The sequence below is a fragment of the Nansenia antarctica genome, assembly GCF_963989245.1.
Source record: "Nansenia antarctica genome assembly, chromosome: 3".
Lineage (NCBI taxonomy): Eukaryota > Metazoa > Chordata > Actinopteri > Argentiniformes > Microstomatidae > Nansenia > Nansenia antarctica.
The window spans coordinates 67,279,190-67,294,501 of NC_137688.1; the positions used below are offsets into that span (position 1 = coordinate 67,279,190).

General features: G+C 43.8%; 1 protein-coding gene across 1 annotated transcript; it reads left to right on the forward strand.

The window, feature by feature from the left end:
* Positions 1–1,430: 1,430 nt before the first annotated feature.
* On the forward strand, positions 1,431–5,516 carry LOC308154288 (tudor domain-containing protein 15-like; the record flags this gene model as incomplete). The annotated part of the gene is made up of 3 exons (XM_080527452.1): positions 1,431–2,742; positions 3,736–5,262; positions 5,503–5,516. 3 exons carry the CDS (start codon positions 1,431–1,433, stop codon positions 5,514–5,516), a joined length of 2,853 nt encoding a protein of 950 aa, XP_080383578.1.
* Positions 5,517–15,312: the final 9,796 nt, after the last annotated feature.

The window sequence follows — 15,312 nt, forward strand, 5'->3', positions numbered from 1 at the left end:
AAGAGGAAGACTTGGCAGAGGTTAACAAGTGGCTGGAGATGTCTGTTCTCAACAAGCCGCTCCGAGCTGTAGTCGTCGGAAAGAATGAGGATGGGACTGTTGCTTTTGATTTATTCAATGGAAACGTTAACATAAATGAGAAAATCAAGCAGTTAATTGCGAGTCAACAACCGAAGAAGAACATCAGCCATGATACCGAAACAATCAAAACCAAAAAAGATCAAAATATGCAGTATGGAGAATGCAGAATCAGACACAAAAGAAGACACTCAAGTATCCCTGCTTCACAGAAGGAATTTCATAGAGAGAGTAAGGGAGAACTGGTCAAATCTGAAGGAAACACAGACAGAAAAATAGATCAGAGATGCGCAGAACATGACATAGACAATTCCTCCAAACGGCCTCCAGGATCCATTAAACTGCCACAACTTGAAAACCTCCCTGTCACTTCAAGATCAGCAGGATTCAGAGGTCTGGGGTTTGTTTCACACATTGACACAGTCAACAGATTTTTTATCCAAATGCAAGCTGATGAACAAACCATATTGGACATTAGGGAAGACCTCAACTCAGAGCTGTTTAAAGACACCAAGGAAAACAACACATCCGTGCAACGGAGGATCAATGACCTTGTAGCAGCTGAATGTGAAGATGATGGTGCGCTCTACCGTGCAGTTGTGAGAGACACTGCCTCTAGTGGCCAGTTCAGAGTAGAGTTTGTTGACTATGGAAATACAGCAGTTGTGGGGAAGGATAAAACGTACTTTCTGACAAATAAACATTTGTCCCAGCCTAGACTAAGCATACCATGCACACTGCTAAAGACTGACTCTTTTGAAAGTGACGCATATTTCATTGAGGCTGTAATGGGAAAACCTCTCATGGTTGAATTTTGCACTTGTTTTGGGTCTCGGTGGGAGGTTCTCATTGAAATCCAGGATGCCTACCCAACCCAAGCTGACAATAGCAATGCCGTGACTGAAAATGAGGAGGCCCTGACTTGGTCTGAAAGTCCTTCTGACCCTGATATCAAACAGCTAGCGTGTCAGTTCAGTTCTTTAGCGGTCACAGAGGAAAAGAGACAGTCAGATACTGACTCTGGGAGGGTGATAATCATTAGTGCTCAAGATGAAAAGCTCTCATCTGAAGTGTCCAAAGGGAAAGATCGATATGTTGTCGATATGAAGGAAACTCCAAATGCAGAGAGCATTTCAGAGCTCTTGATCAAGGCACATCAAGCAGATTACTGGAAATTCACTCCCTCCAAGGCGGTCATTAAACAGGAAACAAGGGGAAAGAAAATGGCGAAACAGCAAGTCTACCAAAAAAGACAATCTGGAATTTGCACAAGAGGAGTATCAGAGACCCATGTCAGTGTGCCTGTGATGGAATCTGAAAACAGACACTTTATCACAAAGACGCCAAAAACGATGGTCCCAGCTGTTGAATTAAAATCACAGATACCCGGGATCGGAAGTGAACTGTCTGTCCGTTGCTCTCACATCATCTCCCCCTCAGATTTTTGGTGCCAGCTGCAAAGCAAGAGTCCCAACTTGGACAAACTGATGGACGAGATGCAGCGGTATTATCAAACACACACAGTCCCTGTGCACCCAGGGGTTCCCTATTGTGTGGCCAAGGCAGCAGATGATGGCAGGTGGTACCGGGCCTGCATTATAGGGGTACAGAAAGACTACCTTCAAGTGATCTTTGTGGACTATGGTATGATTGTGAAAGAAAGCATACACAATCTTCAAGCGATACTGCCAGAGTACCTTGAACTGGAAGGCCAAGCGTTCAAATGTAGTCTCTATGACTTGAGACCTGTTGAGAGCAGCCATGGTGGGTGGAGTCCAGAGGCGTGTGATCTACTGAAGGAGTATGTTCTGGACCAGTCCTTTAACCTGACATGCAGCGTTAAGTGTCACTTGCATGTGAAATACAAAGGCAGATTCAATGTGGTTGATCTGCACACCGCTCACGACAGTGCAGCCAAGAAGCTTTTGGAAAAAGGCCTTGCAAGAGAAATGGGAAGCCCTGGGCAGCTCCTGCTGTGTGACTGCATGGACTCCTTTGTCTATGATTCTTTTGACTTGAGGAGTGGCAGTGATGAGGTGGTGTATGTCACACACGTGTGCAGCCCATGGGAGATGTATTGCCAGCTAGACAGAAACAGTGAAATCATTGAGGAACTGATGGAGAAAGTTACAACGGAAAGTGAGGAAATACTGCGTGCCAACACTGCAGCTCTTGTGGGGAAACTTTGCCTGGCAAAATACTATGATGGAAAATGGTATAGGGGCATGGCTCGCCGTGTTCATTCACCCCATCATCTCTGTGTGTTTTTTGTGGATTATGGAAACATGTACGTTGTTGAAAAAAGCAATGTTGTGTCTATTCCAAGTGAATCGTCAGATTTGCTGTTCACCCCCATGCAGGCCTTGAGATGTAGCCTCTCACAAATCTCAAAAGAGGAAGACTTTGCAGAGGTTAACAAGTGGCTGGAGATGTCTGTTCTCAACAAGCCGCTCCGAGCTGTAGTCGTCGGAAAGAATGAGGATGGGACTGTTGCTTTTGATTTATTCAATGGAAACGTTAACATAAATGAGAAAATCAAGCAGTTAATTGCGAATCAACAACCGAAGAAGAACATCAGCCATGATACCGAAACAATCAAAACCGAAAAAGATCAAAATATGCAGTATGGAGAATGCAGAATCAGACACAAAAGAAGACACTCAAGTATCCCTGCTTCACAGAAGGAATGTCATAGAGAGAGTAAGGGAGAACTGGTCAAATCTGAAGGAAACACAGACAGAAAAATAGATCAGAGATGCGCAGAACATGACATAGACAATTCCTCCAAACGGCCTCCAGGATCCATTAAACTGCCACAACTTGAAAACCTCCCTGTCACTTCAAGATCAGCAGGATTCAGAGGTCTGGGGTTTGTTTCACACATTGACACAGTCAACAGATTCTTTATCCAAATGCAAGCTGATGAACAAACCATATTGGACATGAGGGAAGACCTCAACTCAGAGCTGTTTAAAGACACCAAGGAAAACAACACATCCGTGCAACGGAGGATCAATGACCTTGTAGCAGCTGAATGTGAAGATGATGGTGCGCTCTACCGTGCAGTTGTGAGAGACACTGCCTCTAGTGGCCAGTTCAGAGTAGAGTTTGTTGACTATGGAAATACAGCAGTTGTGGGGAAGGATAAAACGTACTTTCTGACAAATAAACATTTGTCCCAGCCTAGACTAAGCATACCATGCACACTGCTAAAGACTGACTCTTTTGAAAGTGACGCATATTTCATTGAGGCTGTAATGGGAAAACCTCTCATGGTTGAATTTTGCACTTGTTTTGGGTCTCGGTGGGAGGTTCTCATTGAAATCCAGGATGCCTACCCAACCCAAGCTGACAATAGCAATGCCGTGACTGAAAATGAGGAGGCCCTGACTTGGTCTGAAAGTCCTTCTGACCCTGATATCAAACAGCTAGCGTGTCAGTTCAGTTCTTTAGCGGTCACAGAGGAAAAGAGACAGTCAGATACTGACTCTGGGAGGGTGATAATCATTAGTGCTCAAGATGAAAAGCTCTCATCTGAAGTGTCCAAGAGGTCGACCAGAGGTCGCCACCAACACTGCACTGGCAGGCACCACCACAGAAGACGAGTCATCAGAAGGTCTTCCTGTCCACCTTGTGTGATGACCTTTGAACCCTTAGCAGAGCCAGTGAAGGAGACCTTGATCCCACCTCAGAGTATCAGCTCGGGGCAGACAGAGTGCGGGACACTTTTATCCGTCTTGGAGAATGGAGATCTTTACCTGAGAGTTAACAGGAGCACAGAAGAGTTCACCGTTTTTGAAAATCTTGTAGTTGAAAAGAAAAGCCAATGCAAAATCATGTCTGAGGAGGATGTTAAAGAAGGACTTCAGTGCTTGATAAAATCAACCAAAGACAACCAATGGCACAGAGCAGTTGTGCAGAATGCATCTGCTGACCAGGCAGAATGCAGAGTATTCCTTCTGGATCATGGCACTACAGAGGAAGTCCCCGCTAACTGCATTAAAGAGCTTTGTAATGACCTCAAGCAAATTCCTGTGCAGGCAGTTTTGTGTAAATGGAATGGCCCTGGTCTCCCCACTGAAGGAGACATGGCTTCTAAGATAATGAAGGAAACTCTCAAAGCAATGGTGGGAAAGGACATCAAATTCATGTTTGTCTCTTACTCTGATGCCGACAACCTGTGGATGGTGGAAATCATGATGAACAGGTTGTTAATCCAGCAACTGAAAATAGCATCATCACAGAAACAACAACAGCAACCACAACAACCATCAGGAGAGTCTGTCCCGGGCGACAGGCCTCTCCATCTCCAGAGGCTCTTCCTGGCCTCAGTGAATATGGATCTGGGCTACTTGGCCTTTCCAGCAGCCGTCACCACGCCGTGTGAGTTCTACGTGGTTCTGGAAGACCTGCTCCCCATCATGAACACTGTGTCCACCATCCTCCACGACCTCCCAGAGGAGGTGCCAGCGCTGCCTGAGGCTCACCTTCTCCCCGGGTCGAGCTGCCTGGTGAGGTCCAACACCACGAACAAATGGTGTCGAGCGGAGATCGTACACGTGGGCGCGACTGTGGTGTTGGTCAACCTGGTGGACTATGGCCACTGTGTGGACGTGCCCTTCGCCGATCGCTCTGAGCTGAGACGACTCCCCGAACAGCTGTCCCGACTGCCGAAGGTCATCTACCCATGCGTCCTGAGAGGAGTTAAGCCAATCGGAGGGGGGCAGTGGACGGACGACGCGGTGGTTTTCTTCCAGGAGTGCATCTGTCAGAAGAGCCTCCAGGTGTACTTCAGGCAGTATATCGCTGAGGCTCACTGGGAGGTGGACATCGTGGCCGATGGCGTCCATGTCGCCAAAGAGCTGGTTGACGGCGGCCATGCCAACTACGCTGACGTCATGCTCAGACTCTGGTTCCAGCAGAGCCCCGGGAGAGAGTCTCCGGCGGGACGGAACCCTGAGAGAACGGACAGAGCCAGACCTGAAATGTCACCCGAGAAAACGACGAGTGACGATGCTGTCGGTCTACTACGGGGTCGCAGGTCACCAGAGAGCTTCTGGGGACAAAGAGGTGAGGGGTCGTCTTCTGACCCTGAGGAGAGGGTGAGGACAGATCACACCACTGAGGACTGGGACGAAGTGGAGAGGATGATACTGCCAAACACCACGTCTGGAACAGGACAATGTGAGTGTCTACTTCGTATTTTTTTCATTTTCTGCTGTGTTGTAATGCTGTGATTACTCAACAATGTTGTTATTACATGTTGTCACACACAGTACTAGAATGTTGTAGAGTGATTTGTAGCATATTCATGTTGAGATATAGTAGGATTACGTTTAAATGATTCACAACTAAATGCGAGGAAATACAAGCAATATCAAAAGGTAATTGGGTGTTTTCTTCAACGGCACATTTTTCCCACAGGTGCCCAGGTGTAAAGATGACTACTGGTGACTTTCAGTGAACGCTGCTTCATAGAAGGGGTAAATACATACTATTGATAAGCAGTACTGTATGTGGCAGTGATGTGCCACAGACAGTGATGTGTGTAACACTCGTTTGAAGTGTAGCTTTCACTCTATTTTCATCCCACTGTTCTTCATCCTAAAGGTGTGAAGCGTCAAGGACAACAAAGCTACTCCAACCCACCACCACCCAAGAACAGATTAGACAACTTTTTATCTCTGACAATTAGACTTTTCCCCACGCTTTTTCAACCTCATGAAGACAGTTGTTCATCTCTCTTAGTCCAGGATTAACATATTATTCCCAACATCTGTTTTTCTACACATGGTCGTACAAATAGATCACATTTTATGTTTTTTATATTTTATTTTATGGTGTTAACCATACTGATGTATGTATCTAATATGTATGCCTCCGATATCGCTATGGTAGGATCTCCTTCATTTAATAATATATGCATTTAGTTGGTCTTTAAGTCATAGGTACGGTATAAGAAAATGTGGGCTGTCCTTTTTTTTTGTGCCTTTTACTTTAAAAAAGTAAAAGTACTGTACATCTGCATATTTGGAGAATGGGTCAAATAGGTCTGTCAAAATCACATGGAGTCATTTTTACATTTCTGCTTTAATGTAAGCATCAAACTTCGATATCCCTTTAAATACTAGTTTGCCTTAGTTACTACTGTTGATTCTCACCAGTACTAAACGTTTTCAGGAATGTTCATGGAAAAAAGGGTTAATGTATTGAGATATTGTTTTACTAGGCTATAATGCTGTACTCTAGAGTGGTGGTGGTTTATACTGTGTGATAATGTTATTTTTTTGCAGTGAACATTTTCTAAACAAATATTATTTTGTATTTTAATAGAATACAGTTGACTATCACATGCTTTATGTTTAACAGGAGAGGTTTGTTGATTATGGGCCTATTTTGTTTTGCATTTGTTTCTCATTTAGTCCTGAGTTCACCTTTGTTCACCTTTGGTTAATATACAGTATTGATGTTGAACCATACAAATAAAAGGTGTCATTGTGGCAATTGTTCTGAATTAACGTATTCATTCTGTTGTAGCGATTTTGGAAATCATAATTATAGACAGTTTTATCTAAAAAAGTAAATAATAAAGAAAAAACTTGTCAGAAGTGGGATTCGAACCCACGCCTCCAGAGGAGACTGCGACCTGAACGCAGCGCCTTAGACCGCTCGGCCATCCTGACCTGTGGTTGGACGAGAGTAATGTAATTAAATAGTTATGTATGTATGACATTGATGTAAATTACATATGTGGGGGGTTTTTGGACTCAGCTTTAACCTTTTCTGATCCAACGGACCCACAGGTGGATCCGAAGTGATATAAAGAGCTTACCTCGATCAATTCTCTTCATCGATATCACATTTCTTTCACAACTTTGCATGCTATACGATGCCACCATTTTGTTTCCGAGACAGTAAACACGGCCGAAGTCACTTCCAGTTTTCTCCAACTGGAGAATGTGTCATGTCCGGTTTCAACGCCGAATTTCCATACCATTGGTCAGCCAACCCCCAAAAATCCCCAAGAAAATTAAAAAATAATCTGATACATGAGAAAGGTCAAATGGCACAGATGGTGCCAAAATATCTCCAAATGGCCTAAACATATAGGTGTCCGCCTAAACATACCTGTACTAAAACGGGTACAAAGTTGCATTTGCTCACATTACTAGCATCGACTTTGGCACAAGTACTAATAAGACCCTGAGTACTGATTCCTAGATGATTTGGGCTTGGTCATCAGGTTTCCAAGGTGATATTCACTGTAAAAGCTGTTGTTTTCTTAGGCGGAGACTGAATTTGAGATGTTTTATAATGTTCTAGCTCTATTTACTCTGACACAGTAACATAGATTTTGATTCTGACACTTCTACAACCACCCCACAGGTGTTAGCTTTCATTTGATAACAAGATCATTATGAAGGCCCTTGTGATTGTGGAGATATTCTATATTCACTGTGGGCATGTCATTTCGAGCAGAAAACCAGAAAAATGAGGTGAGTGTCAGTAATGTTTAAGCCCCAACGTTAACTAACGTGACTGGGTATCCTAAAAGACTGGATTGGCCGATAGGACATGGCAGTTCACTTTCTACTCCGTCTGTGCTAAGCTACCCGGATAACATGCAGCGTTAAAGGTGGCGTTTCACCCAAAGAAATACATTCTTGCCTCCATCTCGCATAACGCGTCTTATTTTTGTTGGGGGAAAAAACAACGAGTGCTGGACCATCGTCCACGCTACCTCTAGCCGTCTCCAAACCCTTTAAACCCAGCAGCAGGCGCTATAGCACCATAAACGTATTTTTAACTCTAACTATGTAGTTTTTTTTTCCTCACACTATTAATAATTTTACCCATTAATAAATATACTATAGTCTCAAGAAGAAATCATCATGGAAATGGTGTTATATTTTTATTGATGAACCATTAACACCTTGTTTTAAGAATGTGTGAAATACATTTGTAATATTCTATAAATTATACAAAATGTACACAGCTTCAGGCGTTTTGTAAAATCTGTATTTATTAATGATTTACAAAAGGCTAACATGAAACCATTTAAATGATTCGAATTTGTAACCTAAAATGGGAAATGAATTAATGTGTATAAGTCATTTCAGTTAACAGAGCAGAAACTGTTTTATGATGTCACCGTTGATGCATGGTAAATATTCCATGTTCTCCTGAAAAACAATATTTACACAAGATGGAGTCACTCACACAAACAGGAAGCAGTGGAGGAAGTGGTGCGCATAAGAGGTTAAGACCATAGATATTACATAGACTGGTTCACTATGGCGACCACGTAGGCGTACGTCAAAGCGGCCAATAAGGGATCTACTGTGTATATCTATGGTTAAGACTGGCGAGATTATGTACTTTCTGTAAATCATAATGTATACTTCCCAAATACTGCTTACTTAGAGTATGTTCTAAAGTTCTAAAGACAATGTTTGTGAGTTTTATGTGTTATTTGGTCTGTGTGGTCACATGAGAGGAGAGGAGAGGGGTGGGAGAGGAGAGGAGAGGAGGGGTGGGAGAGGAGAGGAGGGGTGGGAGAGGAGAAGAGAGGAGTGAAGAGAAGAGGAGATGAGATGACAGGAGAGAGGAGAGGAGGGGTGGGAGAGGAGAGGAGGGGTGGGAGAGGAGAAGAGAGGAGGGGAGAGGAGTGAAGAGAAGAGGAGATGAGATGACAAGAGAGAGGAGAGGACAGGGGAGAGAAGAGAAGGGAGAGGAGAGGGAGAGAGGGAGGAGAGGAATGGTCTGTCTCTCCACACACACACACACACACACACACACACAGCACGCGCCACACAGATAGTGTTGTGTTTACATGGGGGCCGGGGGCCATTAGCGTTTATGACTCAGTGTGGCGTTGTGGTCAGAGCAGAGCTGGACAGAAGGACCTGAGTGGCTGATGTACGACCCCCCCCCCCCCCTCCACCCTCAGTGACGTTGGTCAGGTGCCATTGGCAGTCGTCGTGATAGAGATTTTCAATCTCTACTGTCTCTATTTATCTATCTCTCTCTCTCTCTCTCAACCTTCCTGTCAATCTCTACTGTCTCTATCCCAAGAAAGCAGAAAAAACTTGTAGGTGATGAGGTCTTTTCTTACCGAAGCTAGCAGCGTTGTTCAGCGTGAGGTTGTGCATGACCCTCGCTCCGAAGAAACTCCACTTCAACAGGAAGTCCTGGGCTCTCTTCTTTATAGAGCGTCCATTCTGCTTACCAGGCTGGAGAGAAGAGAGAGAGGGAGAGAGGGAAGGAGGGGGGGGAGAGAGGGAGAGAGGGAGAGAGAGAGATAAGAGAGGGAGAGATGAGAGAGAGAAGAGAGAAAGAGAGAGAGAGAGGGGAGAGAGAGAGGGGGGGGGTGGAGAGAGAGAGGTCATTCAACAACAACCACACAACCACCACAGAGAACAACAACCACCAGAACAACAACAACAACACCAACAACCACCACAACCACAACAACAACAACATAAACAACAACTACAACCACAGCAGCAGCCCCACCACCACAGCAGCACCACAGCAGCAGCAGCAGCACCACTGCAGCACCACAGCAGCACCACAGCAGCACCACAGCAGCACCACAGCAGCAGCAGCAGCACCACAGCAGCAGCAGCAACTCAGCAGCACCACAGCAGCACCACAGCAGCAGCACCACAGCAGCAGCAGCAGCAGCACCACAGCAGCAGCAGCACCACAGCAGCACCACAGCAGCACCACAGCAGCACCACAGCAGCACCACAGCAGCACCACAGCAGCACCACAACAGCAGCAGCAGCACCACAGCAGCAGCAGCAGCACCACAGCACCACAGCAGCAGCAGCACCACAGCAGCACCACAGCAGCAGCAGCCTACCTTGATGACCTTCTGCTCCACCACGGTGTCCAGCCACTCGATGAAGGCCTCTACCGTAGCGTTCTTCTTCAGGAGGTCCTTCAGCTGCTGGAACACCGTGATGGAATCATCTGGAACACAGGAACATTGTTTGGTTGACTGAGAGGACTGTTTGGTTTTGGTTAATTGGGTTTGTTAACTGTTATCTTTACAACACTAAGTAAATTATAAAGACGATTTACAGTGATTACAGGAAATAACATCATTCAAAAGCCTATAACCAGGAATTCACATATACTGTAGCCATGTTTTTATTTTAATGTCGCAATAAAATGTTTATTTCATTTTATTTCAATCCTTACGTCACTGTCGAGAGGAAGCTTTTCATTGTACAATGTACAACTGTATCCTGTGCATATGACCAAAACTCTTTGACTTGACTTAATTCACCAAAATACATACATTATGTTGCTTCATTTTGTAGCCAATCAAAGTGTTGTTGCTAGGTAGATACCACATAGACCACTTGGAACAATCTAGGTGGTGAGTGTTCTTGTATCTGTCTCACATTCGGAGTTGAGGTCTGGGACAAGAGGGGGTCCCCAACGTCACTAAAGGAAAATCCAGGCTCAAGTCTCATGAAATCTAACAAAATAAGCCTAGATCTTCCTTCAGCGATGTTGATGGAATACTCCCCTGGTCACGTGTCATAAGGAATATGGTTATCAATGGTTATAATACTATTATATATGTATAAACTTTGACTTGACACGATATAAACCATATTTTAATGAGGGTCTGTCTTACATTCAGAGTAGAGGTCAGAGTCCTGGTCCCCGGTGGAGAGTGTGAGCAGGGCCTGGGACCCGATGCTGTTCAGGTCCACCTTGTCGATGTCTATCACCATGGAGTTCACCACGCTCTGGTCGAACAGCGCCGGACGGGCGATCTGGTGGACCAAAACAACATCACCAAAACAGATTAAAATACAATTAAAAATAAAACCCAAAATATGGTTATTTATGGTTAATCAGTGTTTTACCTGGACCAGGTGTAGTCAGTGTTTTACCTGGGCTAGGTGTAGTCAGTGTTTTACCTGGGCCAGGTGTAGTCAGTGTTTTACCTGGGCTAGGTGTAGTCAGTGTTTTACCTGGGCCAGGTGTAGTCAGTGTTTTACCTGGGCTAGGTGTAGTCAGTGTTTTACCTGGGCCAGGTGTAGGAAGGAGGTCTGACGCTTCAGGGAGGACACAAATCGCCGTGCAATGGGAAGTTTCTTCTCTGCAAGGCATTCTGGGAGATGTTCCAATGAGGACAGTATCCAGTGCTCCCAGTGCTTAGCGAAGTTACGGATATCTGCCAGGAGACTGGAGACATACAGGCGTCATACAGGGGTTAGGCACAGCACCTCGGCATAAAAGCGGGTCAGATATCTGCCATGAGACTGGAGACATACAGGGGTCATACAGGGGTCAGATATCTGCCATGAGACTGGAGACACACAGGGGTCATACAGGGGTCAGATATCTGCCATGAGACTGGAGACACACAGGGGTCATAGGCCCGATCCCAATTCACCCCTCCGCCTCCGTTTTGAGCCCTTCGGCTCCGTTTTGTGCGTTCACGTTTAGGGTAGTGGTGTCCCAATTCATTTTTCATCGAGGGCTAGGGGTAAGGGGGAGGGCTATCCACGGCTTCGTTTAGAGATATTCGGGGTGCATGGTTGATTCAGAGCCATGACCCTACCCTCCGGCATGCATTGCGAATCATCTACAGAAATTGTATTTCGCTCTAGTTAATCCGGAACACAGACACAAATGTCATTTACTTTTTCTGTAATTACTTATTAATAAAGATCAGAAAAATTAGGATAACCATCTTATTACCTTAGTTTAATGTCATTTCAATGCATTATAGACCTTTTCTTTATAACAAGCATAACAAAAAAAATCGCTTTTATGCCGAGGTGCTGTGCCTAACGTTACAGGCATGACAGTCGCGCATATGACATATTTCCATGTCTGATGGCATATGACACCTACTAATGTCATTTCAATGCATTATAGACCTTTTCTTTACAACAAGCATAACAAAAAAATCGCTGTTATGCCGAGGTGCTGTGCCTATGCTTAACATAGAAAGTTCCACAGTCCAGCGCGCTCGGGTTTAGCAGTAAAGGACTGGTACCTGGGCACTTCCATTAGACTACCAAAGCAAGACACCGGAGCAGTCATATCTGCGCATTTGTCACAGGGTGACAGTCACCCTGTTCCTCTGCCCCGGCGTCAGTCCAATGGAAGTGTCAAGCACAGCCTTCCCCATAGAAATACATCGGTGCACGATTCACATTTCAGAGATGTACAATCATCATTTATTTAGAAATAAATGATTACCTGTGGCGTTTGACAACGGATGATGGTAGACATATTTAATGTAAAGTTATCAACATTAGGCTGATATGTGCATGATAGGCGCGAATTTTCCCCCCTTGATGGTATATGACGCTATAGTTGTATAGCAGCACTTATTATACCAAAACAAACCGCAATCTAATCCAAGCAGTTTTTATTATGTAATATTATTGATGGATGTGCCATTTTTGATGGAGAGCAGTGAGCAGGAGACTCATCAAGGACATGTAGTTAACTAATGCAGTGGACAGCGGCTGTTTCTCCAGCGTTCCTATCACATCGGATTCCGGAACGTCATAAAAATAAATCTGCGCTCCCTTTAACACTAGAACAGCGACGTTTTTTTACCTACTTTTAGCGCAAAGAGGTGTCGAATCACACGACCACTCTTCACAATGGGGGAGTGTGTACTGACGCACAAAAATCGCTGGATGGCGATGTCACACAAGAAGAGAAAATGACAAGACACTACCTCTAAAAATGCATAAAGTTCCAGAGAAGTGGGGACAGAGCAGAGAATCAGCTGAAAAGGAACATATATATATATATATATAATAACGTATGCATGCCATTGTAGATGTAACGTAAGTGGAGAGGAGATTGATCTAGGAGATTGATCAAGACTGCGGGAGTTTTCATTACTAACGAATGAAAGTTGAAAAAAAATAATAACTGTAATATATAATAACTGTTGTCCCTTTCACACATAGTTCCATGTAATTTCCTTGGAATCCCAAGCTGTGTTGACCAGGTATCTGTAATGTTCACATTTATATATAACAGTAATAAATATAGCAATAAATGACAGCGCTGTAAATAGTGTTATTCTTGCACAATTGCACTCACAACGTGCTATTGCCGTCCGGAGTTGATCAGCTCCAGATTGAACCAAGGTTCTTCGCTACAGAAACATTTTCACACAGTGACAAACATGTGATGCGTTTTATATAATATTCTTTGAACAACAGAACGGGACAGGCGCCAGAAACTGCCATAATATACCATACATACTGTATATCTGGTAATATATCGTACCTCCGTTTTATATTGAGAAATATGATGATAAATACATATAGGGCGGAGGTATGATATGTGGTGTGTTTAGTTGGCGAGCGGACAATTGGCTACTACAATGTACAATGTTGCCAAAATCAACTAGGCCTATCTAATGTTCGAAAACGAATCTACAAATATTAATCTGCGTACTGTATATCTATGGTACAACCGTCTTGCCTGTTGTGTATTATTATCATTGCCGACACAGGTCTATGAACATCTGAATAAGGTGAAGGGCAGTATTATTCATCTTTACTTTATTGGGTGAATAAACTCAATATGAATGATTGTACAGTTGTCTATAGGCAAGAATGGGCTTTAGTTGGCGAGCGGACATGCCACATATCATCCCCGTACCTCCATCCCACATGTATTCATCATCATATTTTTCAATAATATATCTTGTATTGTGTTATGATGCGTTTTTGTGTGACTATATGCAAATGTTGTGTGCCTATCAAATATTGCAATACTCATTGTTTAACCTTAAACATACTTTAAGTGTGCCCACTCTCAGTAGTAAACAACATTCTTAGGAGCAGGCATATACCATATCAAGTAACAGTGAGACCAGTTTAACTCTAAGGACATAGGAGCCTACCCAGTGGTCAGCTGCAGAGCAGAACAGCATGAACACAGAATAGCCATGTATGGGAACTAATGTCAGTATTGTAAGTTACGAGGTAAAAGCTATTTCCTCTCTGAGAACTGTATATAAGCTGTAACAAACATCAGTACTTTGCTTGGCATCTCTTTATGCCACAGCCAGGCTCGGCACCAGCCGCAGCCAAGCTCGACATCTCCTATGTCGTGGCCATGCTTGAAGCTTGGACTTAACAGAGCATGCTGCCTTGGAAACATCTGTACAAGAGAATGCAACCCAGATCTGCCTAATACAATGATTACAATTCAACCTTCTCTCTGAGTCATCAATATATCATTTCCGGCCACCTGACCAAGAAAGATCTCCATATATCATATTGTCTGAACGAACATTTATTTCGCCATATTACGTGACTTATGCACCTTAGGTTTTTGTGAACGGGACGATCAGAAAGAGATTTGTTTACCACGAAACAAGGAATGCAAAATCAAAAAAACAACGCATTACATTGGCCGTCCTATTGAGATGATAACAGTTTACAGATTGAACTCATATATCTCTCGAGTATGTTTGCATATGAACACACTTATTCCTATGCAGCCTATTGCATTATTTTCATACATAATACATTCAATGCGCAGCTTTCCGAGAGCCCACGGCACATGAGAGTAATGAGAGTAAAGTTAAAGTTTTATATTATAGTCTTTGAACAACAGAGCGGGACAGGCGCGAGAAACTGCCATAATATATCATACATATATCTGCCATCCCACACCAATTACCTCCATCCCACATGTAGCCTATTTATCATCATATTTTTCAATATAGCCAACCTGGTCTCACACGGCAGCCGTCAGGATTCGACGTCTGTCGTTCGTCTCTAAACGTCGAATTCCGACGAGAAAACGAGCTCTGAAAGCGCAGGGGTACGCCTGTTATGTGCGCCTGTCGGGCTGCACGCCACATTAATTAGTTACGCCACATTTTGAGATACAAGCGCTTCAACGTTCATTCATTTGGAACTGCGAGAATGAGTAACGTTAGCCCGATTGCACTTGCATTAATAAAGCGTTATATAAATATAATTTATTATTATTATTATTGCCTACAGCTAATTGTTACAAGGTGAGAGCTAAAATAACATACGTGTAACGTTAGCCAGCAATAGCTAGACTAGATATATATAGCTAGATATAGTCACTATATAGTCTAAATGCAACCTGGTCTCACACGGCAGACGTCAGGATTCGGATGTAATATTAAACTCCCATATTTATTCTTTAAACAAACAAATCTGGGGGAGTGGTCGGAGTTAACGA